The following is a 26,776-nucleotide window of genomic DNA, read 5'->3' as shown; positions in this document are numbered from 1 at the left end:
TTTGGTTTATTATGTTTGGTTCAATTGTTTTTGATTATTCGCCGGTTCTTTTTCGGTTGCGCGCCCCTCTTTGTTAATGGGGGATTCTTTTCTGTTCGGTTCTGTTCTTTTAATCTGTGGTGGATAATTTCGAGAAGGGGGAGAGAGGGGAGATATTATTGATTATTGGGGGAAAGAGAAAACAAGACCAACAGGGGGAGGGGCAAAAAGGCCCGCGGGGAAGTCGATGGAAGGGGAAGGGAGAATACGATGGCTGATATCCACCGTGAAACGAGGACAAGAGACTAGAGTCAATAGTCCGGAGCTGTCAATTAATTGCAACGGTTCCAGGAGGCAAGGAGTCGACCAGAACAATACGACGGAGTTACCTGGATGGTGTTACAGAATCTACTGACGTGGAGTAGATACTCAAATACTCATCACTATCGGCGACTGAGCTAAAATATTACACGGCCTCTATTAATAAAATCCCATGCAAGAATCGCTCCCGACCCACCGCAGGCTACGACATCCGAGTACGGAGTAGATGAACCCTTCCTCTACGCGGTACAGAGTGTAGGACTGTAGGTACCGACGGAGTACCTTATGTATACTGTTTCGTGTCGATCGTGGCTCATCGTGAGACCCAGCCATGATGAGACACAGCCCTGATGATGATGATGATGATGATGATGAGAGGCAGAGTCAGAGGCAGCAGTCCAGCAAAAGAACCGCCGGGGTTGCCTGAGGCTGCTGAGATTACTTAATCCCCGATCTCTGGACAGAGAAATCACCTGCATCGACCAGCAGACTGCCTCCGCACTGTAGGACGTAAACAAAGAAGAGGGAGAAAACAAAACATAGAGCGAGAACTGCTCATCTACCCCCATGCTATGGACTTGAGCTTGCCTCGGTTCTAGACACATGGTCCAGCGTCATGGAGCTCCCCCCAGAAGATTTCACTTTCAACCACCCTTACTCGCCCTACGAAATCCAGCTTCAGTTTATGCGTGCTCTGTACGCCTCTCTTGAAGAGGGCAAGGTTGCGATTTTTGAGTCGCCTACCGGTGAGGTCCCCCCTTTCGTTCGCGGACAATGTGTTAACCCTACCCCCAACTAGGCACGGTGAGTGACCTTGTTGTTATCATTGCTATCGGCACTCGAGGGTCACTGGGCTTCTGACCCCGTCGCAGGGAAAATCTTTGAGTTTAATATGCGGATCCTTAACCTGGCTACGCGATCACAAGCGTAGGGCTTTTCAAGAATTAGTGGAAAACACCACATGTCAGTGCCAGACCAACTTGGATAAATGGCCAATTCCCTCTAACACTCTGTCCCTCAGGCGATGAGGATGACCCGGAATGGATGAAGGAGTTCGCAAAGCGCGAATCAAGCCGGGCCATTGCCGAAAAAAAGAAAAGGCTTGAAGCGAGGCTGGCAGGCATAAGGCAGGAAGAAGAGAAGCTCAGAATGGCTCTCGAAAGCTCCGAAGGTCCCCGGAAACGACAAGTATGACAGGTGCCTACTTCTTGCTGTGGGGACCGCGGTACTAAATTGATCTACCTAGAAACCAAGCGCCCCTTCTACGGGTCTAGATGTACAGAATGAAGATTCTTTCGCATTGGATGACTACGAAAGTGGCGACGAGGAGCAAACAACCCAGCGAATGCGATCAGATCAACCCAGCGGCCTGTCTGCCAGCACTCTAGATCTATTGGAGCAGTTCAAAGGGAAATACTCAACGAAACCTACCGAGGAAGATGACGGCGAGGGTTTGGCCAGGATTTTCTATTGCTCTAGAACTCATTCTCAATTGACTCAATTTGCAAGCGAGCTACGGCGCGTTGCCATCCCGTCGAGCGTACCAAAGGATCTCAGTCCTGATATTGCAGGCGAAGAAGAACTCGAGGAGCGGATTAAGCATCTATCGCTTGGATCCCGCCGGAATCTGTGCATCAACCCTAAAGTCGCTGCTTTGGAAAACCCAACCGCAATCAACGAACGATGCCTTGAGTTACAACAGCCGGGCGTTGCAGCTCAGCATAGATGCCCCTTCCTACCGTCCAAAAACGACGAAGCGCCACTACTGAAGTTCCGTGATCACGCGCTGGCGACAGTCAAAGACATCGAAGATTTGGGAAATATTGGCAGGAAGACCGGGACCTGTCCCTATTACGCATCCCGATCAGTCATCAAGCATACCGAGGTAGGCTATTCGTCTAGTCCTTCGTGACTGTTTTGCTAATACACCAAAGATCGTGACGCTTCCATACCCCCTTCTCCTCCAGCGATCAGCAAGAGAGGCTCTAGAAATTTCCGTCAAGGATCATGTCGTCATTATTGACGAGGCGCACAACCTGATGGATGCCATATCCAACATCCACTCAGTCACAATCACGCTTTCACAGCTACAAACTTCGATCGTGCAGTTAACAACTTACGCGCGGAAGTTCAAGACGCGCTTGAAAGGGAAGAACCGAAGTTATATCGCACAGGTTATCAGGCTTGTCAATTCGATTGCGGATCATCTTCGGTCTCTTGAAAAAGCTTCTGTTCCGGAGGGCTGTGTGCAATCCTCGGATCTTATGGCTGGAAGAGGTGTTGACCAAATCAACCCATACAAGTTGTGCCGGTACTTACAGGAGAGCAAGCTGGCTAGAAAGGTTGATGGCTACGTCGAGTTTTCCACGGAAAAAGCAGATCACCAATCTTCCTCGAAACCGTCAACACCCGTTCTTTTTCACATACAAAGTTTTCTCCTGCCGTTGATGAATCTCTCAGCCGAAGGACGACTATTCTATGCGAAGACATCGGACGACATTCAGCTGAAATACATGCTTCTCGACCCAACGAACCATTTCCGAGAGATCGTGGAAGACGCAAGGGCCGTCATCTTGGCAGGTGGAACGATGTCTCCAGTAGGAAGAACCTCCTCCCATCTTGGTTACTGCCAGTGAGCTTACTTACATGTTCAGATGGCGGACTATTCACATCATTTATTCTCGTACGTCTCGCCCAGTCGGCTGGATACCTTTAGCTATGGTCATGTCATTCCGTCAGAAAACCTGGTTGCACATACTCTCGGCAAGGGGATCCTCGGGTCTGATTTCGATTTCACGTACGACAACCGAAATTCCGAGAAGACCGTAAGCATTGCCGCTAAACGTGGAGCCCGTTGTCTCGTCTGACCACTATTTGCAGATTGCCGATCTAGGGCGGACCATCGCAGCATTCTGCCAGGTGATCCCGGACGGTGTGGTTGCCTTTTTCCCAAGTTTTGATTATCTACACCAGGTCATAGGGACATGGAAAACCCCCATAGATGGCGACAAGAGCAATACCATCTACAATCTTATCGAGCGGAAGAAACCCATTGTGTACGAGGCCCGCGAGATGACAGTCACAACTGAGGAGCTCCTTCAAGAGTATGCCCGCACCGTGCAATCGGGCCGGGGGGCTCTGCTTTTATCGGTAGTGGGGGGCAAATTGTCCGAAGGCATTAACTTTTCGGACAAGCTCGGGCGAGGGGTTTTGATTGTCGGGCTGCCTTTCCCGAATATACGCAGTGCGGTGTGGCAGGCCAAGATACAGTACGTCGAGCAGAAGGCCTTCGCGCAAAGCTCGAGCAGCAACCGGCAGGCAGCCGCCAAAGCCGCGGGCCGGGAGTTTTATGAGAACGCCTGCATGCGGGCTGTGAACCAGAGTATTGGACGGGCCATCAGGCATCAGAAGGATTACGCCGCCATTGTCCTGATTGACAAACGGTATCAGAATGCTAGTGTACAAGGGAAACTGCCGACGTGGATTAAGCAGAGTATGGCGAGTACTCCTGCGCAGCGGCCGGCAGGGGCGGCAATAGGCAGCCTTTCGAAATTCTTCACTGAGCGCCGAGAAAAGCAAGAATCATGATCGACAGGCTGCGAGTGATGAAGGGAATGGAATAGAATAGACCAAGCGAGTTCTAGGCCACTATGGAGCACCTTAACGGAACTAGAGTAAAACTAAGGCGTAGGGCGCAGCCAAGCAAAACGCTCTTTAGTCAGCCCGTAGCTGAATCACGTGCCTCACCGCCTTGGTGCGGCAGAAAAAAGAAGGGCAGGGTTTGACCCTATTTCAGGGCAAGCGAACGGTTTAGCGCACAATTCTACCCGCCCCGGGCCTTGATTTCAACATCTGCGCCAGCAGCACCCACGACCGCCATCCCCCATCGCCAAATACTCAACCCGGTCTTGTCGTGCAGAGCACCGTCGACAAGATGCCTACCCGTTTCTCGAAGACCAGGAAAGCGTGAGTCTATGCCAGTTCTTCCGATCGCCTCGAAAAGCGCTTGAAATGTTGGCGTTGCCGTGAAATGCGACAAAGCCGATGTTTTCGCTCGACCCTGCTATATTGAACGTCCCCCGAATGAACACAACGACTGACTGAGTTTTCTCATAGCCGCGGTCATGTCTCCGCCGGTTACGGTCGTATTGGAAAGCACCGTAAGCATCCCGGTGGTCGCGGTATGGCCGGTGGTCAGCACCACCACCGCACCAACCTCGACAAGTACCACCCCGGTTACTTCGGTAAGGTCGGTATGAGGTACTTCCACAAGACCAACCAGCAGTTCTGGAAGCCCACGATCAACCTCGACAAGGTACGTTGAATACTTGGAAATCGGGCGAGCGAAGCAAGGAAACCACGGACACCAATCGCATGGGGAAGGGGAAATAATACATGATGATGCAACACCATGGAGTGAGGGGAAATTGGAATGAGCTGCTTCGTCTTGATATATTTCTGGGGGATCTGATTTTGGGAGCCTTTGCTGATGGAATACTCGTTGCAGCTGTGGACCCTTGTTCCCGCCGAGAAGCGTGAGGCCTACCTGAGCGGCCAGAAGACCGACACCGCCCCCGTTATCGACCTCCTTCCCCTGGGTTACTCCAAGGTCCTCGGCAAGGGCCGTATCCCCGAAGTCCCCGTCGTCGTTCGTGCCAGATACTTCAGCCGGGATGCCGAGAAGAAGATCAAGGAGGCTGGTGGTATCGTTGAGCTGGTGGCTTAGATGGAATGACAACGGAAGGACCAGGTATTGGGCGGGTGCTGCACTGACCATGGTCAGTGTAATAGAGGATCAATCTCATCAGGAAGGGATTTGACAACTCGACAATGGGAGCCGCGGATCGAAACGCATTGGTCCGTGTATTTACAAAATAAAAGGGTCTTTGTTTGCGATGAGCATGTTATGGCCTCCAGACGCCCTTACGATTTCACTCTATTAAACAAAATACCATCAGTGACGTTTTGACTTTTCCGACACTTCGCCTCACTCAATTCTATACGTCATGCCTTCGCGTGTCAAATCTTTGCGTGCTGAACATGTGCCCTTGCCAGTAAATCTTCTCGCACTGATGTTGGAGCCAGTCCGTAAACGTGCCCCGTATTGGTCGAAATGTTTCACACTCGCCAATATCACCGATAGTGTTGGACAATTTAGCGTCACCTTTCTGTCGTTCTTGTGGAGTACGTAGTGTTAGGATAGTGTGCCCTGAGCTTGCGGTGGTCAAGTCAAACGACCCCAAACTTCGTATCTCAATATGAACGGTCTTACGTCTATTATCTTCACGAGGCCAAGTATCTACAAGGTGAACCCAAATGGAATATGTACACCGAGAATATATAGCAAAGTAAACTCAGCCCAGGGCTATTTATATCTTGGCTTCGCGGACTGAGCCGGGGCTTTTCGAGTCTCCTTTGCCAGCGTCTAGACTTTCACGGATGAATCGGACTGCTTCGGCAATCATCTTAGGGGTAACCTCATGTGCAGCATTCTCATCAATGATATCTTCCAGAGTCACCGCACCATCGGCAAACCACCCATTCGGCCCTATGGTCTGTTTCAGCCAGGTGAGAAAAGCCTCTCCCCGATGGTATGGTACCAGTTTATCCAGACCTCCGGACAAATTGAGTATCTTTTTATTCGCCAGGCACCGATCGAGGAGAGGGCGCAAGATCTGCTTTTCCTCCTCGTTCGGTTCCCGCAAAGACTCATTGCGCGACAGGTCCGGCGTGGAGCCCAGATAGCTCAGCAACAAGGCGGCAGGGTCATAGTTGCAAACAACATCGAGGAGCGTGGAAGGGAAGGCCTCGGAGCCCAGGAACTGGGAGCCCTGAGGGTTGCTCTCTGTCCACGATGCGAGCTTTGACAGTCTTGCCCGATCTGCCATGAGACTGACATAATCCGGACAGCCGATGATAACCACGCCAGCACTCACGCGAGGCTCGTGCATGATGCAACTCCATGCGGCATGACCGCCTAAGGATACACCAAGGACAAGGTGGTCAGAGACCCGGCGTTCGGAAGTTGGGAATAGAAACGACGGAAGATAGTCCATCAAAAGTGATACATCCCGGGCAGTACCCTCTGCATGGCCATCATGTCAGTTTCGGAGCGGGACCCGCGAGGCGTGCTCTCCAACAACACTTACGAAAGATGGAAAACATGTCCTGTGCATGTCGAGGATTGCCCTGTCTCCATGCCTCGTTTCCGAGGGGATCGACCAACCTGGAGCCATGATTCCTCTGATCGAAAGCCACAGCAACCAAGCCCGTCACAGGAGCCTTGGTATCGGCGGCACGATCCTTGAGTCTTTGGTTCCAGTCCCTGATGACAGCACCGGCTATTCCGCTCATGCGCTCCTGCGTTGCCAGTCTGGGGTGCAGAAGCCAGAGACAAGCGACCTCGGTCGCCTGCGGGGGTAGTTCTTCGAGACCAAAAACGGTGGTGAGGATGCCCGCAATGGGATATGTTTTGCGCGAAACGGATAACGGGCTGGAAGCCGAATCCAATGTATTCAATGGATCAGTCATTTTGATTTTCTCGGGTTCCTGTTCTTGGGGGAGCTGTTCGAGAGACAGATGTGCAAACCAAGAGGATAGATGAATCAATCAGGTAGAGAGATGTTCCGAGAAGCAACCGAGGCAAAGGGTGGACTACAGTAACTAGACGCTCGTAGCTGCGGTATGTATGTATGTATGTATGTATGTATTCCCAATACACCACCCCAGTACATACGGGGAAACAGGGGGGAAAATTATCAAACACCTCGACAGTACCTATAATGTACCTGTAATGTACCTGTATGTATGAATGTAATGTACATTAATTCAATGTTGAGGTACCTCGAATGCTTTATGCCTGGGCTGGGATTGCAGTCAGGCCGTGCTTTAAGGGAACTAACGACCTTAATTACTGTCCCCAGTTGCTGCCGAAGTCCGACAATCGAGTGATCGTGAACTTTACGGCGGATGCAGGCCTTCCCGCGCAATTGATCTCCATCCCAAATCCCAGCAAGGGGTCTCGCCCCGATCTCTCTTTATCATAACTGCTCCGTACTCCGTACTCCACCGCGGGTTGGCAACAGTTGCTGCTAACGCAACGCTCCTTTCAAACTCAAACCGTCCCTTTCTGACGTCTCTCCTTTAATCGGTCGGTTCTTTTTGCCTGGAATTCTTCTTCTGTCATTTATTCCCCTTCCCCCCCTTTTTTTTTGGAGTCCCGCTTCTTCGTCTTCTACCCCCCCCTGGACGGCCCTTCCTCTGAAACATGAACGTTCATCCAGCCCCCTGAGGTCGGTTTCACATTGAATCAACCTACTTGATCCGCATGTATGCCGGTCCCTGTGCCCCTGGGTTTTGTTGTGTTTGACTGACCCCATGACTTGACGAGCAGCAATTACTATGACGGATTCTACGGCTACTCCCTCGGACACGAGGGGCCCCGAAGGTGCTTCGATTCACTTGAACTCCGGCGGATTCGAGCCTCTTTCGCTTTCGTTGCCCAGTCACTCGAGACTGTCCTCCCCTTTACCATCTCCGACTGGAAGCAAGTCCGCGGCGCCGGCCAACAATGCAGAATCCGCAGATGAGCGGGATAGGATGGGCTACCCTCCCCCGGTAAAGCAGGGCAGCAATGCCATCCACGATCAAAAAGAAAAACCTACGGGGATTGCCAATGGGATTCCGGAGGGGGGTGATGGCGCCCCTAAGAGCACACCAGCCTCCCTGAACCCTCGTCGACCGATCGATCTGGCCGCCAACTCGCAGAAGCCCAAAAGCCTGAACTCCCAACAATCTCACCCCGGGACACCCGCTACGCCTCGCCGTCCAAGCGTCCAATTCACCCGGGACGCTTCTGAGAATGACCATGTCCCGGAATTGAATCCATCGAGACCCTCTTCTGCCATGGGCGATGATGCCGATCCGGGGTCAAAAGGGAAAAACTCCATCTTCACCAAATTAAAAGCGTTTGCCGCCTCGCCATCCTTCACCTCTCACTCGCGGTCAGCCAGTGGCGCAACGATCGGGGACATTCGACCGATGAACCATGACCTGGCCACCCCCGGATCGGAACGGGGGGAGTTTCGGTTTCCAAATACCTTAGAAGAGGAAGGGAGTGATGTGGACGCCGACGCCGAGGAAAGTGCTGGAGAGCAACATGCTCAACATCGCAAAAAGAAGAAACAGTTACGGCGGCCCAAGGGCGATGAGTCTGCTCCTCAGACCGAACCGAACACGCCTAAGGCCGTAAGCCGACCGTCCTTCAATCTCACCGGCTCCTTTGCCCCTTTCGAGAATTACCGGCCGAACTTTTTCCCCCGACGGAACACCGGCGACTACGCCCAGCATCGTGAGGGAGTGTCGGAGGATGAAGGTCGGGATCGTCTCAACCGGGATACCACCTGGAGGCGGAGAAGCGCCTGGCTCGCGAACTCGCGCGGCATAACCCATAGTGGGCGACAGCTTGATCCCCATGCGAACCAGGAAGATAGGCGGCCGAGTAATCTCCGGCGGTTGACTGGGTTTGGGCCGTCCGAAAACGCGGAAGGCCTTTCGGCTCCTTGGAGGCGACATCGCGCGGACCGTGGATCCAGCCTGAGTGCCCAAAGATGGCGACAGATCAAAGCTGGATTGAAGCTGATCGGCCAGCGCCGGAAGGCTGACAGCACGGTGGACCATGCAAAGTCGGCCGAGCTGCTAGCTGAGCTAACTTCGGGGGTGCCGGCAGCATTGATTCTGGCCAGCATGTTCCAGCGTGATGAGCACGGGAGCAAACGAATCCCCATCCTTCTTGAACAGCTCAAGGTTCGAGTCACAGACAGTAAGATCGACTCGCATTCTGGAGATCGTCACTTGGTGTTCAGAATTGAGCTCGAATACGGCAGCGGCATGACTCGTATGAAATGGATCATTCATCGGACACTCAAGGATTTCGCCAACCTCCACCTGAAGTACAAACTGCATTTCGGCACGCAGAAGTACATCCAATTGCGGAACACAGAAAGTGGGCAGAATCTCCCGCGATTTCCTCGAAGCGCGTTCCCATACCTGCGTGGTGTGCGCGGCCTAGACAGTGACCTGGAGGACGAAGAGGAGGAGGGTGGCTACGAGACAGCCGCAGAGGCAACGAGTGGTAATGAGAGAGCTGGTAAAAGACATCAGCACGCGCGACGGCAATCATCTGCTGGCCCGTCTCGCCGGCAATCGACTGTGACGAACACCGAGGGAGAGGGCGCTGCTGGAGCTGCGAGTACGGCAGAAGCAGGCCCGTCAACCAAGAAGGAAACCTACCCGGAGAGGCAGAGAAAGAAACTGGAGTCCTACCTCCAAAAATTGATCCGGTTTCTGATCTTCAAGCCCGATAGCAACCGCTTGTGCAAGTTCTTGGAGCTGTCGGCGCTGGGAGTTCGTCTTGCTGCCGAGGGAAGCTATCATGGCAAGGAAGGGTATTTGATCATCCAATCATCCAAGGGCCTTGATTTCCGGAGAGCCTTGACTCCGGCTATGGTAAAGAAGCGTCATTCACCAAAATGGTTCCTTGTCAGACACAGCTATGTCGTTTGTGTTGATTCGCCCGAGGAGATGAATATCTACGATGTGTTTTTGGTCGACCCATTTTTCAAGCTACAAACACAGAAGATCAGTATACGCAATCAGAAGGCAAAGGAGCTGGCAAAGTCGGCGAAGGAGTCGGCCAGGCATCCGCAACATCATACGCTGAAACTCGAAAACTCAGAGCGGAAGCTCAAGCTCCTGGCCCGGAACGAACGCCAGCTTCACCAGTTTGAGGACTCTATTCGGTTCATGGTAGACAACACCCCCTGGGCAAAGCCTAATCGATTCGACAGCTTTGCTCCCGTGCGTCACCACTGTTTTGCCCAATGGCTGGTTGATGCTCGCGATCATATGTGGGTGGTTTCCCGTGCGATCAACCAGGCGAAAGATGTCATCTACATCCATGACTGGTGGTTGAGCCCTGAGCTTTACATGCGACGCCCAGCTGCTATCAGCCAAAAGTGGCGGCTGGATCGGCTTCTCCAACGCAAGGCCCGCGAAGGAGTCAAGATATTCGTGATCATGTACCGGAACATCAATTCCGCCATCCCGATTGACTCGGAGTACTCCAAGTTCTCCCTTCTGGACCTGCATCCCAACATCTTTGTCCAGAGATCGCCCAATCAGTTCCGACAGAACACTTTCTTCTGGGCGCATCATGAAAAGCTATGCATCATCGACCACACTCTGGCTTTCGTGGGCGGTATCGATTTGTGTTTCGGCAGGTGGGACACGCCCCAGCATATGCTCACCGACGACAAGCCGACCGGGTTTGAGACACCAGATGGCCCGAAAGATGCAGACCACTGTCAGCTATGGCCCGGAAAAGACTATTCCAACCCGCGCATTCAAGATTTCTACGATTTGGACAAACCATACGAGGAGATGTACGACCGGAACACCACGCCCAGGATGCCATGGCACGACATATCAATGCATGTTGTCGGTCAGCCCGCTCGGGATCTCACGCGCCATTTCGTTCAGCGCTGGAACTACATTCTGCGCCAGCGAAAGCCAACGCGGCCCACGCCGTTTCTCCTGCCTCCACCAGACTTTGACGCTGCTGACCTAGAGGCTCTTGGCCTTGATGGCACCTGCGAACTTCAGATCCTGCGGTCTAGTAGTGCGTGGTCGACTGGTACTTCGGACTTGACGGAGCACAGCATCATGAACGCCTACGTCAAGTTGATCGAGGAATCCGAGCACTTCGTGTACATCGAGAACCAGTTCTTTGTCAGCACATGTGAAATCGACGGGAGGAAGATCGAGAATCTAATCGGCGACGCGTTGGTGGAGCGGATCACCCGGGCGGCGAAAAACAAAGAAGCCTGGCGCGCTACCATCGTCATCCCCCTAATTCCCGGGTTTCAAAACACCGTGGACAGCGAAGGCGGGACAAGTGTCCGTCTGATCATGATGTGCCAGTACCGGAGTATCTGTCGTGGGGAGACATCGATATTTGGACGGCTGCGAGCGCTCGGCATTGAACCGGAAGATTACATCCAGTTCTACAGTCTTCGGTCCTGGGGAAAGATCGGACCTCACAAACATTTGGTCACCGAACAGCTGTATATCCATGCCAAGTGTATGATTGTGGACGATCGAGCCGCGATCATTGGGTCTGCAAACATTAACGAACGGTCCATGTTGGGATCCAGGGACTCGGAGGTTGCAGCGGTCGTCCGTGACACCGACATGATCTGGTCTACCATGAACGGCCGCCCTTATCTCGTCGGACGATTCCCCCACACGCTTCGGATGCGTCTTATGAGAGAGCATCTGGGCATCGACGTGGACGAGTTGATGGAGCATTCAATGGCGACCGAGGAGGAATTGCGAAGAATCGAAATTGCCGAGGAGGACTCGAAACCCGCGGAGGACCGCGAAAGGCTGGACTCTGAGTCTCTTATTCAGGAAAAACAGACGGAGCGGGATATGATTGAGCGTCGGCATCGGATTCAAGACGAGTTTCTTTCACGCTCGGAAGACATGCACAGTTTTAACCACGATGTCGATTGGGAGCAGAGCAACAATCCGAACCTCAAATCCAACCGAAAGCTGACTGCGGATGCGCGAGTGACCGCCAATCAGGAGCACAAAAAGGACGTGGATGGGTTCGGGGCCGACAATCTTAACGCTGCTTCGCAGGGCGGATGGGGAGACGCCCGTGATACCCAATTTCTGGATACGAAGACCGAAGTATTGGTTTCTCCCGTCGCGAGCGAGGGCAAAGGCACTGTACAGCAACCGAAGCGTTCGCAACAACGACCCGGTCAGAATGCCGATGAGAGAGACGGCCAGAATAATTTGGCTGCGACGGTCAATGATGTCGAATCGAGTCCCATCGCTCAAGGATCCCCGAATGCTCGCTATCCGGCACTGGCGTTCGGACAAGAGGCCGAGAGTAACAGCGGCGGCGTCGCTCCCCCATCCAGAGACAGATATGACTCCGACAAATACCCGCATCCACTTGGCCCAGACATGAAACATATATACATCGACCAGGATTGCATGCGAGATCCGGTGATTGATTTGTTCTATCTAGACACATGGCATGCCGTCGCAGAGAAAAACACAAAGATCTTCCGGAGCGTTTTCCGTTGCATGCCCGACAGCGAGGTGAAATCCTGGAAAGAATACAAGGAATACACAGCTTATGCAGACCGTTTCACCGAGCTGCAGAACCAGCAAGGGGCCAAGGCAACCGCCAAGTCGCATCTGCAAGCTGTCAGCCCGAACATCGAGAAACAGGCGACGGAAACCATCCAGAGCCCAAGCGACCGTTCACCATCTGAGCCGACGAAACAAGACACGTCGCCAGTGGATGAGAAGGCCAGTCGCAGGATCAGCGATGTGATGGGCTCGGGTAACGCACGAAACGGGCGACTTGATGAAAGTGGCTCATCTGGCGAGGATGCCGAGAGACAGCGATCTGATCCTCCGGTGGTTGAATATTCGGAGGCGTTGAATCGGAATGCCACAACCCATTCCCGACGGCGACGGCGAAGAGCAACAACTTTGGGATCAAAGCGAGAATTCCATGCCTCGGATGAGATGATGGATAGGCAGCGGGCGGAGAATCTTCTGGAGCAGGTTCAGGGACATCTCATTCTGTGGCCCTATGACTGGTTTGTGACGCTCAGTGTCCGCTGTACATCTTCCTTGTTGACCAATTATTCTAGGCTTGAGAAAGAAGAACAGGGCGGAAACTGGCTTTACACGTTGGACCAGATTTCCCCACTGGAGATATAGTATGCCATCCCCCTTCCATTCCAGAATTTGGCGAACTCGATGCTGACCCCGATATAGCAATTAACGTGTTAAGTCTCAAATACTATTGATCTTGGGGTCTCATGCCCTGTCGAAGGGTGCAGGCTCCTGCTCTTGGATATTCACTATTTCTTCTATACTGGGTCGGGAAACCCTGATCCTTTGGCATTTTCAATTTCATTTTGGCCCCTTTACACCGTCCCTTCCCCCCTCGTCTTGTGTTATTCTCATAGCAAGCGGGCGTTCTTTCTGCTAGTACTGTTCCCCCTTAATAATGTAATTAACCACCTATTTCTGCCGTCTGTGCATGGGTTAGCAGTTCCGCCCAAGTAAATATAACAGGGACACTGAAAAAAATGTCGATGATATCATGGCGGATCTTTTTTGATATGTCTATTATATGCCGGAGGTTGCAGTTGGACCTCTGACGGCAGAGGCAATGCGGGCGCGCACTTGATTAAAGTCATCAAAATTGGCTTGCAGGCCATGAGCTAGCAAGCTATCACCGGAACTATCATCGGTCGAAGTCTTGCACGCCCCTAGTGACGCACTGATTAGATTATATGCATGCTCAAACGCCCTTTGAAGATCACGAGTGCGCGTGCAGGTGCGCCCGAGGTCATTCATATAATTGGCCGGGTCTTGTATGCAAAGCCGTGAAGCCGTGGCCACATTCCGCCTGGCTGCAGCCGTCCTTTTGAGGTTAACGAGGGCGCGCTGGCCACGAAGGAAGGCAGGCACATGCTCGGGATCGTAGTTCTTGCAGGCATCCTTGACGTTATCGGCGTTGAAGCAGCCAGGAGGGTCGACGGAGATCCCGGTGGTGGTCAAATCCACCGTGACGCCGTAGAACTGGAGAAATTCCAGGAGTTGCGCCCCGAGACTGTCCGAGGACCAGAATCGCCCATGGTTTACCTTCAGGAAGCTGACGAGAAGCATCACAAGGGCGTCCGGCCCGACGGAGCGGCTGTGGCTGCCAAATAAACCCCGAGACTCCAGAATCAGACGGGAAGTCATGTACAGCGGCCGGACTGAGGGATACTCGGCATGATAATCCCGGATATACTCGATGGAAGAAGGGGGACCTTCCCCGCAACGGAACTGTAATTTCAGTCCGGTTGGTCGGTGGGTGGCTGTCAACACCTGATTTCGTTTGCCGGCCACGCGGACTTGATCTCTAAACAATGAGCACTGTCGGAGGGTGTTCTCGACGCCACGCAGCAGGTCGACGTAGTACTGAAGCACCTGCGGGCGTGTAGCACTGGGTTTTCGATCTCTCTCGATTGACCGTGCTGAGTCCGGTACTGGCAAGAGGAATTCTAGGTCCGAATGGCTCAGAGCAAGCCCGGTACTCCAGGGCCCGATTAGGCGAGGTGGACGAGGCAAGATACCAGCTAGAAGACCGGTGACTTCCGCGACGACCTGGGCCACCTGACTTTGCTCTTCAACCGTGGGGGCCAGGTATCTGTCAAGCGCGCGCACCTCTGCACCGAGCTGCGCGATGCCGTCGAGCTGTGTATGGCCTGGACCCACGTAAGCCATCCATGGCGACTGCGCCGGGCGGTCTTTTTTGCCGCTTACAGCCCACCGCACCGGCTCACCCCCCAAACCCCAGGAGGGAGCGGCGGTGCTTTGCCTCGAGGATTTCGACTTGGCGCATCTGGCCGGTTTTGATGCCGAGACAGGTCGAGGTGTGACGGTTGGACGTGGTGGCTCCTCCGGGACCAGGGCGGCTTGTTCCGGCGGGAGGGTTTCCTCGGAGGAGGAGTTCTTGTCGATGACTTTACGAATCAAACCAGCTCGATTCAGCGATCGGTGCGCTTCAAGAGTCTTCCGGAGGCTGTTGTGGAAGATCGCCGGTTCCCGGGAGCAGAGGCGAGAGCCGTGAAACTCTCGACGGGACGATAACGAGGGAAAGCGAAGAGAAGGGCGAAAAGACAACGGAAGAAACGGGGTTGAGCGAAGAGAGGGGAGAGAGTGTCTAGCGAAGAGAGAATCGCGCATGGTCGCGCGATCAGCCAAGCAGCGCAGCAGGCATTGCGGAACAGTAGTCGCCGACCGGGACATATACCGGGGGAGCGCGCAGAGGGAAAAAGGGCAACACGCAGTAATAATAATGAACGACCGAATCGACGGCCAAGGTCACATGCTGTGCTGCCTCAGGCGTGCACGATCACGGGGTCTCCGCCAGCCCTGAGCCGCTGAGGTAAGCGGTCTGGATTTCCGGCGGTTCCTTCTTCTACAAACCATCGCATCTGGGATATCATTGTCAGGTTACTTATCCGTCCACACTCGTAGCATGGACTGTCCTGGCCATTTCCCGTCGGCGTTGGGCAGCCCGTTGGATTAGGATCATGACGTAGTAGGAAGTTCGGCCCTTCTTCCATCTTCTCCCACTTTTCCCGGCGTCGTCATCATTGGCACATCATCGAACAGAGTCCGGTTCTCTTAAGGAACTTCACCCGTTGCGTCCATCTTTTTCATGGCCACCAATCATTGATTTCCTTTGACCGGTCACTCCCGCGCCCAATCTACGGAGAGAAGGCCAGCTCTCTCTCATTGTATGCGTGGAGACCCGACAATTATTGGCCTCGGAGTTGATTCCTCAGGCCCTCACCGCCTGGACCATTCCATTCCGCGCCCCGCCTTCTTCGTCCTTTCACTTTCCTGCGTTGTCCATCTCGCCTCTCTCCGGTCAGGGAAAAAGAGAGAGAGAGAGAGATAGACACACAGAGAGAGAGAGCACGAGCGCGCGTGTGAACAAGTGAAACGAGAAAGCGTGCTTGTGAGTGAGTGACCAAGAGAGTGTGAGTGAGACCCGTCTTTGACATTTGCGGTATCTCTCTTATCTACCTGAACACTCCTACATCTCAAGCTTTCACGGACTACACGCCTCTCCCCCTCGTGTTATCTCTCCCCAATCCATCTTTTCTATTCCTCTTCATTCACTCCATCCTTTCCTCGCGACTTGCAATCTTATTCCTACCACCCTTCTGTTACCACTGTTGAGCATGTGAAAAACACACACACATACGCACAGAGACACATCCCCCAAACATTGGAAACCAGAAGAAACATGCAAGTGTTTAACTGACTGGGAAGACCTTCAGAAGCCACCATTTTTGTTGACTGCCAGCAATTCCACCCCTGCGTCGCTCTCTTTCTCGTCATCGCCATCCGACCCGCTTCCGTCATGTACCCCTCCAAGCAAGACACTCCCGGCCGCCCACCCGCTGAACAGCCCTCGGTGCTGGTCGGAGCCAGCATGGACTCCCCGGGCGCAGATTCCGGCCTGAAAGCCTCCCAGGCTCCATTATCCCCAGGAGACTCTTCTGCCGCTGCCGCCACGAACCCTCGAAATGAGCAGCGATCGGACTCGTCTGATCTCCCCGCCACCCCGGCTCAGGCAGCCAAGGATGCGAAAACCGGATCCGAGCTGTTACGTCGATTGAGTCTCAGGGGCGCTCCTCCCGTGCTGGAAGCCCATCCCCGGGAACAGTATCCCAGTCTTAATCTCAGTGGGCGAATAATAAGCGCGGCTTTTTGCATTCCCTACAAACTCTATCTACGACAGGGCCATGGCTGGGTGCGTGACTTCTATTCTCCTGCGCCTGCGCCTGCGAACCAGACATGTGGAGACGACTAATTTATTGTGCAGGAGCTCAAAACTCGCCCCGGAACATCGGCCCTTTTCGATTCGTTTGCATACCTCGGCTCCGACGAGACACGATGGTCCCATACGCTCGTTGGCTGGACTGGCGAAGTTGAACCGGTCCATGACACCGCACCCTCTCTAGAGCAAATTCCTTCCAACGCCAACGGTGTCAATGGCGCCTCGGGATCTCTGAACAAGGCGGCGGCGCCCGTGCCCGTAAGTACCTCTCACCGATCACCCAGCCACCCTCTCGTGGAAGGGGTCTCGGTTGGCCCGGAGGATCGGGAACGGCTTGATCGACGGTTGGCCACCAGTCGATATGGCAAAATCTCTCCTGTATGGCTGTCAGCTGAATCCGAGGTGCCCGATGATACAATAACGCTGGCGGATCAAGGCCGGTGGAGACGGTATGCGGAACGGGAGCTATACCCTCTGCTTCATTACAAGCAGCATGGTCCAACCGATGGGCGGTCGGAGCGTAAATGGTGGGCCGACTATGTTCGCATGAACCGGCTATTCGCGGATCGGATCGCACAAGAGTACCGAGAAGGCGACATTGTCTGGATTCACGACTATCACCTTTTCCTTCTGCCCAGCATGCTGCGGCAAAGGATCCCCAACATCTACATCGGCTTCTTCTTGCATGCCCCATTCCCGAGCAGCGAATTCATGCGCTGCCTGGCCAAGCGCAAGGAGGTTCTCACGGGCGTCCTGAGCGCGAATATGCTCGGTTTCCAAACGTTCTCCTATTCCCGTCATTTCTCCTCGTGCTGCACCCGCGTTCTTGGGTTCGATTCGAACTCCGCCGGGGTCGACGCATACGGCGCTCATGTCGCCGTGGATGTGTTCCCCATCGGAATTGATGCGAAAGCGATCCAGAAGATTGCTTTTGGGAACCCCGACATTGAGAAGGCGGTTGTGGGTATCCGCAAATTGTACGCCGGGAAGAAGATCATTGTCGGCCGAGACCGGCTGGATAGTGTTCGTGGTGTTACCCAAAAGCTGCAGGCCTTCGAGTTGTTCTTGGAGCGATATCCCGAATGGCGCGACAAGGTTGTGCTCATCCAGGTAACCAGCCCCACCAGCGTGGAGGAGGAGAAAGAGGAGAACAAAATTGCCAGCCAGATCTCCAATCTGGTCTCGACCATCAATGGTCGTTTCGGCTCTTTGAGCTTCGCCCCCGTCAAATACTATCCCCAGTATCTATCCCCACAGGAATATTTCGCCTTGCTGCGGGTCGCGGATGTAGGTCTAATCACCACCGTCCGCGATGGCATGAACACGACCAGTCTGGAATACATCATCTGTCAAGAGAACAACCATAGCCCTCTGATTCTCTCCGAATTCTCCGGAACGGCCGGTACGCTGTCCAGTGCGATTCACATCAATCCCTGGGATACCGCGGGCGTTGCGGGAGCCATTAACCAGGCTTTGGAGATGGCGCCGGAGCCCAGGCAGTCCCAACATCAGAAACTCTTCAAGCACGTCACTTCAAATACCGTGTCTGCTTGGTCTCAGCAGTTCCTCACGCGCCTATTGACCAATCTTTCCTCGTTTGACCAATCTGTGGCGACCCCGGCACTCGACCGGGCCAAATTATTGAAGCAGTACCGCAAAGCACGGAAGAGGCTCTTCATGTTTGACTACGATGGGACACTGACGCCGATCGTCAAAGATCCACAAGCCGCCATACCGTCAGACAGGGTCCTACGGACCATCAAATCGTTGGCTGCGGATCCTCGCAACGCCGTTTGGATCATCAGTGGACGAGACCAGGCCTTCCTCGACGAGTGGATGGGTCATATACCCGAGCTGGGATTGAGCGCCGAGCATGGATGTTTTATCCGCAAGCCACGCTCGGACGATTGGGAGAATCTGGCCGAGCGGTCCAACATGGGATGGCAGAGGGAGGTCATGGAAACATTCCAGCACTACACCGAGCGGACACAGGGGTCCTTCATCGAACGGAAGCGCGTGGCTCTCACGTGGCATTATCGACGCGCAGACCCGGAATACGGCGCCTTCCAGGCTCGCGAGTGCCGAAAGCATCTGGAAGAAACCGTCGGGAAGAGATGGGAGGTTGAAGTGATGGCCGGAAAGGCAAATTTGGAAGTGCGACCGACGTTTGTCAACAAGGGGTTCATTGCCACGCGACTTGTGAACGAATATGGAACGGGTCCCGGAAAGGCACCCGAGTTCATCCTGTGTTCGGGCGATGACTTTACGGATGAAGGTAAGCTCCCCCTTCCCCCTAACCCGGCAGAGGTCCCTTATCGTTGTCAGAGTGACTGACGTGATTGGTGTAGATATGTTCCGAGCCCTGGCAAAGTTCGATCTTCCCCAAGGTCATGTTTTTTCGGTGACCGTTGGCGCCAGTTCGAAACAGACCGCCGCTAGCTGGCATCTTCTCGAGCCCGCTGATGTTATTGAAACGGTCACGATGTTGAACAGTAGCGCGAAGCAAGACTACTGATTTAAGTTTTGACATCGATCGGCCTAGTAAACCGCTCAAAGGACTTTTTCTTCTTTTTTTCTTTTTTCTTTTTAGTCGGACTCTCGGGACATTCCATGCATCAAGACAGACGAAGAAACTCCCCTGAGAGGCCACCGGATATCAGCCGTCGGACGAGCTTCCTTTAATACTTTTTTTCCTCGCAGGATATTCAACTGTCATCTTCAATTTTCCTCCTTATTTGTTCATGTCCTTTCCCATTTTCCCGTTTTTAATCATGTTCATAGAAAGCCGTTGAGAAGTCGTATGTACCTAGAGAGGGAGAGAGAAAGCATAGAGGCCGGAATGACGACAGAAGACATCAGAAAAACCGAGTTGTTGGTTGCGAGGGAGTCTATCTATCTATCTATATCTATACATATATACCTCTACAGTTCAACGTGCTTGCAAAGTGCCGAAAATACGGGGAAATGCGGAGATCTCCCCGGAAGCCCGCAAAAACCAGCAGACCCCGTTCGGCACGCGCTTCCGACTCGCCGGAATACTTCTCGGCCTTCGTTGCGAGTGGGATTCCTGCTCCCTGTTCTTCTCCACCAAGCCCTTGTTTAATGAGGACTAATGGCAATCCTCCTGACGATGGCCTTGACTCGGCCCTGTTTGACTCATTCAACCTACTTGACCCACGCAGCGTACCTACTCGGTACGCACGAAGAAAATTTACTTTGCCTTGGTCCATCAGTGCTTAAATCCTAGGGTCAGTCTCTCTAATTGCGCATTTTCTTTTCTTTTCTTTTTTCTTCCTTCTTTTTTTTTTTTTTTTTTTTTTTTCTTTTTTTTTTTTTTGCCTGCTCCAATCCCTTCTCTATCTTAGACGACCGTCTCTTGTCGAATGACTCACGAGATATTCCAGTTTGAACTCATCATTCAGTAGCAGCCCTCTGTCGCCTAATCGCTCATCTTCCCTCTGCGGCATTGAACCTGGAGTCGATGGCAATCATGGATGCCTCGTCGCACAACGGCCCGCCAGTGCCCAACTCCGAGAGAGAGAAAACCAGGGATTCGTCTCTAGATGACATAGGTCACATTTCCTCTCGAGTTGACCCCGGCGATGAAGAATCGGGCCTCGACGAGTCTCAACCGAAAGAGCTCGCCAAGACCACTACTAACGGTAGTCATGCTGGGGCACTGGCTTGGAGGACGCTATCTCTCGTCCGCACGAGAGAGTCAGGAAGGGATGTTGGCCCTGCTCCCGACGGCGGTCTCGCAGCCTGGAGCCAAGTAGGGCTAGGGCATTTTGTCATATTCAACACGTGGGGGTACATCAACAGCTTTGGCGTCTTCCAAACCTATTACACCGAGAAACTGGGACGGCCGCCATCCGATATATCGTGGGTGGGAAGTATCCAGATTTTCCTCCTGTTCTTCATCGGCACCTTTTCCGGCCGTGCTACGGATGCCGGATATTTCAAAGTCACTCTGGCAGCGGGGGCCTTGTTGGAGTTGTTCTGTATCTTCATGACCTCGTTGTGCACGGAATACTGGCAATTATTCCTGGCTCAGGGTGTCGGGCAGGGCATCGGCTGCGGGCTTATGTTTTGCCCGACTATTGCCCTTATACCCACATATTTCACCACGAAACGTGCGATTGCCATCGGCATCGTAGCATCGGGGTCCGCCACGGGAGGCCTCGTGTTCCCGGCCGTCGTCATGCGCCTGCTACCCCGGGTCGGGTACGGGTGGACCATGCGAACCTTGGGGTTCATTTCCCTTGCCACGTTGACGCCGTGCCTGGTCTTTCTGAAGCAACGGCTGCCTCCGCGCCGGAGTGGCCCCCTTGTTGAATGGGCGGCCTTCACGGAACTTCCCTACGCGCTTTTTGCCATCGGCATGTTCCTCAATTTCTGGGGCCTCTATATCGGCTTCTTCTATATCGGCAGCTTTGGACGCAATGTCATTGGCGTGTCTCAGTCAACTTCAATCGACGTTCTTTTGGTGATGAACGGCGTCGGCTTGCTTGGCCGGCTGATCCCTAACCTAATGGCCGATTGGTATTCTGGCCCTCTGAATATGCTGATCCCCTTCAGCCTGGTCACTGGGGTCATCTCGTATTGCTGGACAGCAGTGGATGACCAAGCGGGCCTGTATGCGTTCAGTGCTTTTTACGGTCTTTCGGCTGCCGGAATCCAATCCCTCTTCCCAGCCACTCTGAGCACCCTCACGACGGATCTGAAGAAAACCGGTGTGAGGATGGGTATGGTGCTTAGTGTGGTAGCGGTGGCCGCTCTCATTGGTTCCCCAATCGCGGGCGCTTTGATCCAACAGGGGAACGGCCATTATTTGTATGCCCAAATGTTCATGGGCAGTGCTATCATCGCCGGAATGCTGACCCTGTTGGTTTCGCGAGTGGCCAAGTTGGGATTTGCCTGGCAGCGAGTATGAGGCAGGGAGGGGGGCGGGCGAGCTGATGGTGGACAAGGGCCATGGGGTTCGTATGTAGGAGATACCTTAGAAGCAACGTATTGAGACCTGAATGCATGCGTGTAGATGGACTGACTGATGGAGGCGAGAAGACGACTGTCAATCCACGGCATGTGATTGGCGGGGCGGATGAGGTAAGATCGTGCCTGAGGTCCTTCACCCCGCCTGCGCTGGGAAATCTTCGGCGTGACTCTTCCTCTTCCTCTCTCTCTCTCTCTCTCTCTTTCTCTCATATCCTCCCTCTCTTCCGCTCCTTACCACATCTGCTGTTGCTCAACGAGCATTCCAACCCGACGGAATTAACTTGCGAAGAACCCCCGTTCCTCTCGCCAGTGACGTACTGTTTACCCCTTCCCCGCCTCGGCGCTGCCCCTCGTTTACTAACGATGATAGATTTGTTCAGATACATCCTCCGCTGTCGGACAGCGTTAACCCACCCCTTCCACCTTGATCTTTTTCTTGGACACTCCTTGGTTCGCCCCGCAATTTATATATCATGGCACCCCGCGGTCGTGCAGGCAAATTTTCCAAGCCCTCCCGAGGAGGTATGTGCAGAATGGCAAGACACAACGGGAGCGGGTCCGAACTAGATGGTACGGAGCGCTGACGGATTTGTGCCGGGAAACAAGGTGGAAAGCGATTTAGTCGAGATGTCCAGCCGGTCGACAAAAACGGCAACCCCGTTGGGCTATGGAGAGTATGTTGGCTCGCGCGGTAGAACCCGCTCCTGTTTCGTATGGGACTCGAACCTTCTAACGCTCGATTGCAATCTCCCGCTAGGAACCCGAGGAGGACCCCGACATGTCGTCATCGGAGGGCGAGGAGGATACCGAGTCAGAGCAGTCCGGCTCGGACGAAGGCCCCCGGGATGAAAACGACCCGGCCGGTCCCAGCTCCGCGGAGGCCCCCGAGCTAACGCGCGAAGAACGCCGTGCGGCCGCCAAGGCCAAGAAGCAAGCTGCTATCGCGAGGCGACAGAAAGTTCAACCCGGCGATCTTCCGCCGTCCGACGACGAGTCCGACGACGACGACAGCAACAACAAAAACACCAGTAACAACAACAATGGAGACGAAGACCTGCCCGCCAACCCGAATCACACAGCCAAATCCCGTTCGCAGCTGAGCGGAGAAGCCCCCGAAAAGGCGGCCAAAGATCCGTCGCAACTGTCTCGGCGGGAACGAGAGGCCATCGAGGCTCAGCAGGCCCGAGAACGCTACATGAAATTGCACGCGGAAGGCAAGACTGATGAGGCCCGTTCCGATCTGGCGCGTTTGGCCCTGGTGCGGGAGAAGCGGGAGGCGGATCGGTTGCGCAAAGAGGCCGAGAAGGAGGAGAAGGCCGAACTGGCCAAGGCCCGCGCAGAGGAACGAGAGGCGAAGTTGGGCGGAAAGAAGAAGGGCGCGCCCAAGAAGAAATAAGCAGTTCGCGATGGTGACAAAAAAGGATACGGAGGAATCCTTGTCTCCCCTTCTTCGACTCCCTTATGGTGTCTCTGTCTCGGGATAACAGAGATCACCCGACCTTCTTGCTTGGATTTGCTTGGATTTTGGCAATACCGGCATGATTGACCGACCGGTACCATCATATCACGCTCATATTTTGGAATATCTTGAATAAGACCTCGACATAGATTTTTGTCGTCTTGAGTGCTTTCTCCGGGCGAAAAGCAGCTGAATGTAGAGTAGTAAGGCACTAAGGCTAAAAGAAGCATTTACATCTATATAGCGTGGGAATGTACGTACATTATCATATGCCCTTCGACGCCTAAATGTCCCCGAAGAGAGCAGAAGAGAGATGGAGCAAGAAGGAAAAGGGAGCGAAGAAAAAGCAAACAAACATCAATGCAATATGCAACCGAGCGCCTTGACCGTTGCGAATGTACTGAAGTCTCCCCCAGTTTTAAGGGAAACCGCAAACATGCATGAGGAACACCGAACAGAAAGATCGCCATAGACACCAGCGCCGAGTTTGATCAACTAAAGTAATTGTGAATGATCGTCAACAAATAAATGCGCGCGCTCGACCGATCACGCTCCCCAGAACAGCCCTTCCACGCTCCGCCCTTGTGCAACAATGCCCCATCCTGCAATCAAACTGACAAGCCACATGACTGCGAATGCCAGAATAGGGAGCAGGAGGAGTTCGGTGTTGTGCAGGAACGGCAAGGCATTGTAGCCCAGGAAGGTGATGTAGGTGTAGTATGTGAGGGCGGACAGGTAGAGAGTGTTTCCAAGAAAGGTGGCGAGGTAATTGCTGGGACTGCGGGTGAGAAGCGGCAGGAGAAGGAACTGTACAACATAGAGGTGAAGATACAAAGGGAAGAATGCGCGAATGGAGACCTAGAGAGAAATAGAGCCCCTTGGTTAGTCTAATCGTTCCAGGGCGTTGGCTGGGCCTTAGCCCCATTCTGCAAGGGTTGTCCGGCTCACATCGAAGCAGTATCCAAACTCCAATTGATCCTTTTCGCCCGGCTGCATGAACAGGCCTTGCGCTGCGCCGCGCCTCCTTCCGCGTCCACCCCTGAACCCATTCAAGGATGCCGCGGCTCCGTTGGGACCGAAGAGCCGGCCGATGGCAAAGTACCCCACGGTCGACACCAATAGCGACGAGCCGACGAAATGAATGAAGATGAACAGCAGAGACAGGCGGACTATGGACCCGAAGGACGGCGCATATGCGAGGCCCCATGCGAGAGCTGTGAGGAGAAGGAAGAAGGATAGGAGATAGGTAAATGACGGGTCCGGACGATGCCAGGTGTTTTTGGTTTCTGTTTGCAATTAGTGTTATGACATTAGATCTCATGATTTCCATGTTGATATCAATAGCGGGAGGAATCATGAAGCCGGGAGGAAGGGTAAATGAAACGTACGTTTCTACGAATGAAAAAGTCGGATTAGCAATGACATGCAGGGTGTGGTTGTGCTTCAGAGTGTCCACTCACATGATAATATATCGATTTAAAGACCTTCTTCGGAGCAATGAGGAGTGATGTCATTTCCCAGATGGCCATCTCAAAGTCCATCTGGGGAAACTTGAACATTCTAGAAGGACATGTCCTCCGGTCAGTCGCAGATCAACCAGGTGCGCAGACACCCAACAAACGGATATCCAAGGCAGGGGCAGCGGGCAGCCCACCGTTTGAAAAAGCGCGGCATTCGTATGCTGGAACCGCGGCTGGCCGGCGTAGTGCCGCCGAAGTTGGAAGGACTAGCATGTTGGCGAGGGACGGATATGTGAGGATTCATGTTTCTCTTGTATCTATTCTGTTTCCGGGCGAGGGCGGGACTGGGGACAGGATGGAAGGCAGCCCGTGGAGGCGAAGGGCAATGACAAGGCAGTCAAGATGCTGGTTATTGATGGTTCCTGATGCGATTGCCCTTCCGGTGCAGGTGGCGCTTGGCGGATCTGCTTATGTCAGCCGTTCCGGGGGAACTTTGTCCCGCTGCCCTCATCGCTTCATACTCCGATTCATGCTCGACCAGAGTCGGCAAAGAAGGAGTGTTTCCAGTCCGGACTGCAGCCTATATGGCTGTTCCATACATCTTATCATGGGCGTTCACATCTGTGCGATTCTGGATCAGGATGTGCACCGCTGCCCTGCTTCTATTCCAGGCTGCTGCGTGCAATGCAGTCCCAAACTCGCCCCCTTCTGTATTGATATCAGCTCCTGCTTCAATTAACTGTTGCATGATTTCCACATGTCCAGTCCACGCTGCAACTTGTACGGCTGTTCCATGTGTCTCTGCCTAGACGATTTGACTCGGGGGATACGCTATGAGAGTGTCTACTGCTTTGCGATTCCCTCTCAACGACGCAATGCGCAAAGCTCTCCATGTTCTCCGGGAGACACCACAGCTCCTACTTCAAGAAGGGTTTGAACAGCGTCTTCGTGTCCATTACTAGCAGCGGCTGGACGAGTTTCATGGCGGTTTTTGAGCTGTCCATACTCCAGTGGACCTTTCCACCTGGCGGAGGGTGTTGCAGGAGATCTATCAACGCCGGACAGCATCGGTGCCAACGATATGGGACTTCCCGCTGCGGATGCCTTTCGCTTTTGTTGATCTCATTTCAGTCTTTTCGCCATCCTTTCGTTGTTATTGGCGTATGGATGTTTGTTGGGGCCCGCTGGCAGCTGCACTAGAGCAAACTGCGTCTGACGATCGCAGACTTATGATTGGAGAAGAAACTCCGTTGGAGCAGACACTGACGATGGCGATGGCCACATTGTTCGTTGACGATATTGCCAAGGGACAAATTGGCGATTGATAGGTAGATAGATCCATAGCTGTGGGGACGGTTCAGATGAGGAATATGATGTATACCGGGCGGAGTACGCTGTAAGTCAGTCGGGCGATGCGCACGTCCATTTGCCGGCGGGGGCATCGGTGACCAATCCGAAATCGAGACCGTACGGGGTAGGAATATTTTCTGATAATCTGTGTTTGATCATTTAGACGGTGTGTGGATAATGTCCTACGATGGAAACCAAGAGCAAGTACTGCGGAGTAAGCAGAAACGGAAGGAGAGGTCAATTCAACTACTGACAGAAGTCGGTCCTCCGCAGTTGCCAGTTTGACTGAAAAAAAAAAAAAAAAAAAAAAAAAAAGACCCCACTGCAAGCTGCAGGAGCCTGAGGCAGGAGGGTCTGGCCAAGCGCCCCTGATTATTATTATTATATTATTATTTTATTAGTATAATTATAATCATTATTATGGGGGTTATTCCAATTATTATATAATTCTGTAATTCTAATTCATTCCAATTCGAATGCGACGGAGGAATCGCATGATAGTTCCATCTCGCTAGTCGCTCTGGTCCCCTTTCTTTTCCCCTGACCTTCCGGACTCCAGATGCTTATCCTTCGCTCAAACTGCTGGTCTGTCCGTCCTTTACTTTTCTCTCCCCCCCCTTCGTCCCTCCGGTCTCCTTCTCTCCTTCTCTCCCTCTCCCCCTCTGGTCTCCCTGCCTCCTCCGACAAACGTGAAACACTGACCCTCCCCCGTCCGTCGATTAGCACCGCTTTCAGTTCCCACTCCCCACTCGACAATTGACCGTCACGCAGAAG

At 53.4% G+C, this 26,776-nt stretch overlaps 9 protein-coding genes across 9 annotated transcripts; 6 read left to right on the top strand and 3 right to left on the bottom strand.

The window, feature by feature from the left end:
• Window positions 1-822: 822 nt before the first annotated feature.
• Window positions 823-3,925, top strand: chl1 (DNA helicase). The gene is made up of 7 exons (XM_024846360.1): window positions 823-1,051; window positions 1,173-1,263; window positions 1,322-1,488; window positions 1,547-2,185; window positions 2,235-2,897; window positions 2,955-3,125; window positions 3,181-3,925. Exons 1-7 carry the CDS (start codon window positions 917-919, stop codon window positions 3,886-3,888), a joined length of 2,574 nt encoding a protein of 857 aa, XP_024707040.1. The 5' UTR covers window positions 823-916; the 3' UTR covers window positions 3,889-3,925.
• Window positions 3,926-4,209: 284 nt separating this feature from the next.
• P170DRAFT_433610 (60S ribosomal protein uL15) lies at window positions 4,210-5,505 on the top strand. The gene is made up of 3 exons (XM_024848535.1): window positions 4,210-4,266; window positions 4,417-4,615; window positions 4,808-5,505. Exons 1-3 carry the CDS (start codon window positions 4,235-4,237, stop codon window positions 5,024-5,026), a joined length of 450 nt encoding a protein of 149 aa, XP_024707039.1. The 5' UTR covers window positions 4,210-4,234; the 3' UTR covers window positions 5,027-5,505.
• A 164-nt stretch (window positions 5,506-5,669) lies between these two features.
• On the bottom strand, window positions 5,670-6,831 carry P170DRAFT_471658 (uncharacterized protein; the record flags this gene model as incomplete). Its single annotated transcript, XM_024852861.1, has 2 exons — window positions 5,670-6,385; window positions 6,450-6,831. 2 exons carry the CDS (start codon window positions 6,829-6,831, stop codon window positions 5,670-5,672), a joined length of 1,098 nt encoding a protein of 365 aa, XP_024707038.1.
• A 534-nt stretch (window positions 6,832-7,365) lies between these two features.
• pld3 (phospholipase D) lies at window positions 7,366-13,201 on the top strand. The gene is made up of 3 exons (XM_024848534.1): window positions 7,366-7,629; window positions 7,694-13,106; window positions 13,165-13,201. Exons 2-3 carry the CDS (start codon window positions 7,702-7,704, stop codon window positions 13,169-13,171), a joined length of 5,412 nt encoding a protein of 1,803 aa, XP_024707037.1. The 5' UTR covers window positions 7,366-7,629; window positions 7,694-7,701; the 3' UTR covers window positions 13,172-13,201.
• Window positions 13,166-15,211, bottom strand: P170DRAFT_433607 (uncharacterized protein). Its single transcript, XM_024848533.1, has one exon. It carries the CDS (start codon window positions 15,190-15,192, stop codon window positions 13,522-13,524), a length of 1,671 nt encoding a protein of 556 aa, XP_024707036.1. The 5' UTR covers window positions 15,193-15,211; the 3' UTR covers window positions 13,166-13,521.
• Window positions 15,212-15,895: 684 nt separating this feature from the next.
• orlA (putative alpha,alpha-trehalose-phosphate synthase subunit Tps2) lies at window positions 15,896-19,647 on the top strand. The gene is made up of 4 exons (XM_024848532.1): window positions 15,896-15,932; window positions 16,236-16,711; window positions 16,784-19,013; window positions 19,087-19,647. The coding sequence occupies exons 2-4, from the start codon at window positions 16,319-16,321 to the stop codon at window positions 19,251-19,253; spliced, it is 2,790 nt and encodes a 929-aa protein (XP_024707035.1). The 5' UTR covers window positions 15,896-15,932; window positions 16,236-16,318; the 3' UTR covers window positions 19,254-19,647.
• A 415-nt stretch (window positions 19,648-20,062) lies between these two features.
• On the top strand, window positions 20,063-21,961 carry P170DRAFT_433603 (putative MFS monocarboxylate transporter). Its single transcript, XM_024848531.1, has one exon. The coding sequence runs from the start codon at window positions 20,229-20,231 to the stop codon at window positions 21,669-21,671; it is 1,443 nt and encodes a 480-aa protein (XP_024707034.1). The 5' UTR covers window positions 20,063-20,228; the 3' UTR covers window positions 21,672-21,961.
• On the top strand, window positions 21,955-23,427 carry P170DRAFT_433600 (PDGFA associated 1 family protein). The gene is made up of 4 exons (XM_024848530.1): window positions 21,955-22,047; window positions 22,104-22,255; window positions 22,340-22,407; window positions 22,491-23,427. Exons 2-4 carry the CDS (start codon window positions 22,207-22,209, stop codon window positions 23,127-23,129), a joined length of 756 nt encoding a protein of 251 aa, XP_024707033.1. The 5' UTR covers window positions 21,955-22,047; window positions 22,104-22,206; the 3' UTR covers window positions 23,130-23,427.
• Window positions 23,399-25,055, bottom strand: P170DRAFT_461883 (unc-50 family protein). The gene is made up of 4 exons (XM_024852072.1): window positions 24,847-25,055; window positions 24,653-24,752; window positions 24,141-24,482; window positions 23,399-24,050 (listed from the first exon to the last, which is right to left on the bottom strand). The coding sequence occupies exons 1-4, from the start codon at window positions 24,954-24,956 to the stop codon at window positions 23,739-23,741; spliced, it is 864 nt and encodes a 287-aa protein (XP_024707032.1). The 5' UTR covers window positions 24,957-25,055; the 3' UTR covers window positions 23,399-23,738.
• Between the last annotated feature and the right edge of the window lie 1,721 nt (window positions 25,056-26,776).

Source organism: Aspergillus steynii (genome assembly GCF_002849105.1).
Source record: "Aspergillus steynii IBT 23096 chromosome Unknown P170scaffold_2, whole genome shotgun sequence".
In the NCBI taxonomy this organism is placed as follows: Eukaryota; Fungi; Ascomycota; class Eurotiomycetes; order Eurotiales; family Aspergillaceae; genus Aspergillus; species Aspergillus steynii.
The sequence above is the reverse complement of the archived record's forward strand: the minus strand, read 5'-3'. Positions and strand labels throughout refer to the sequence as shown.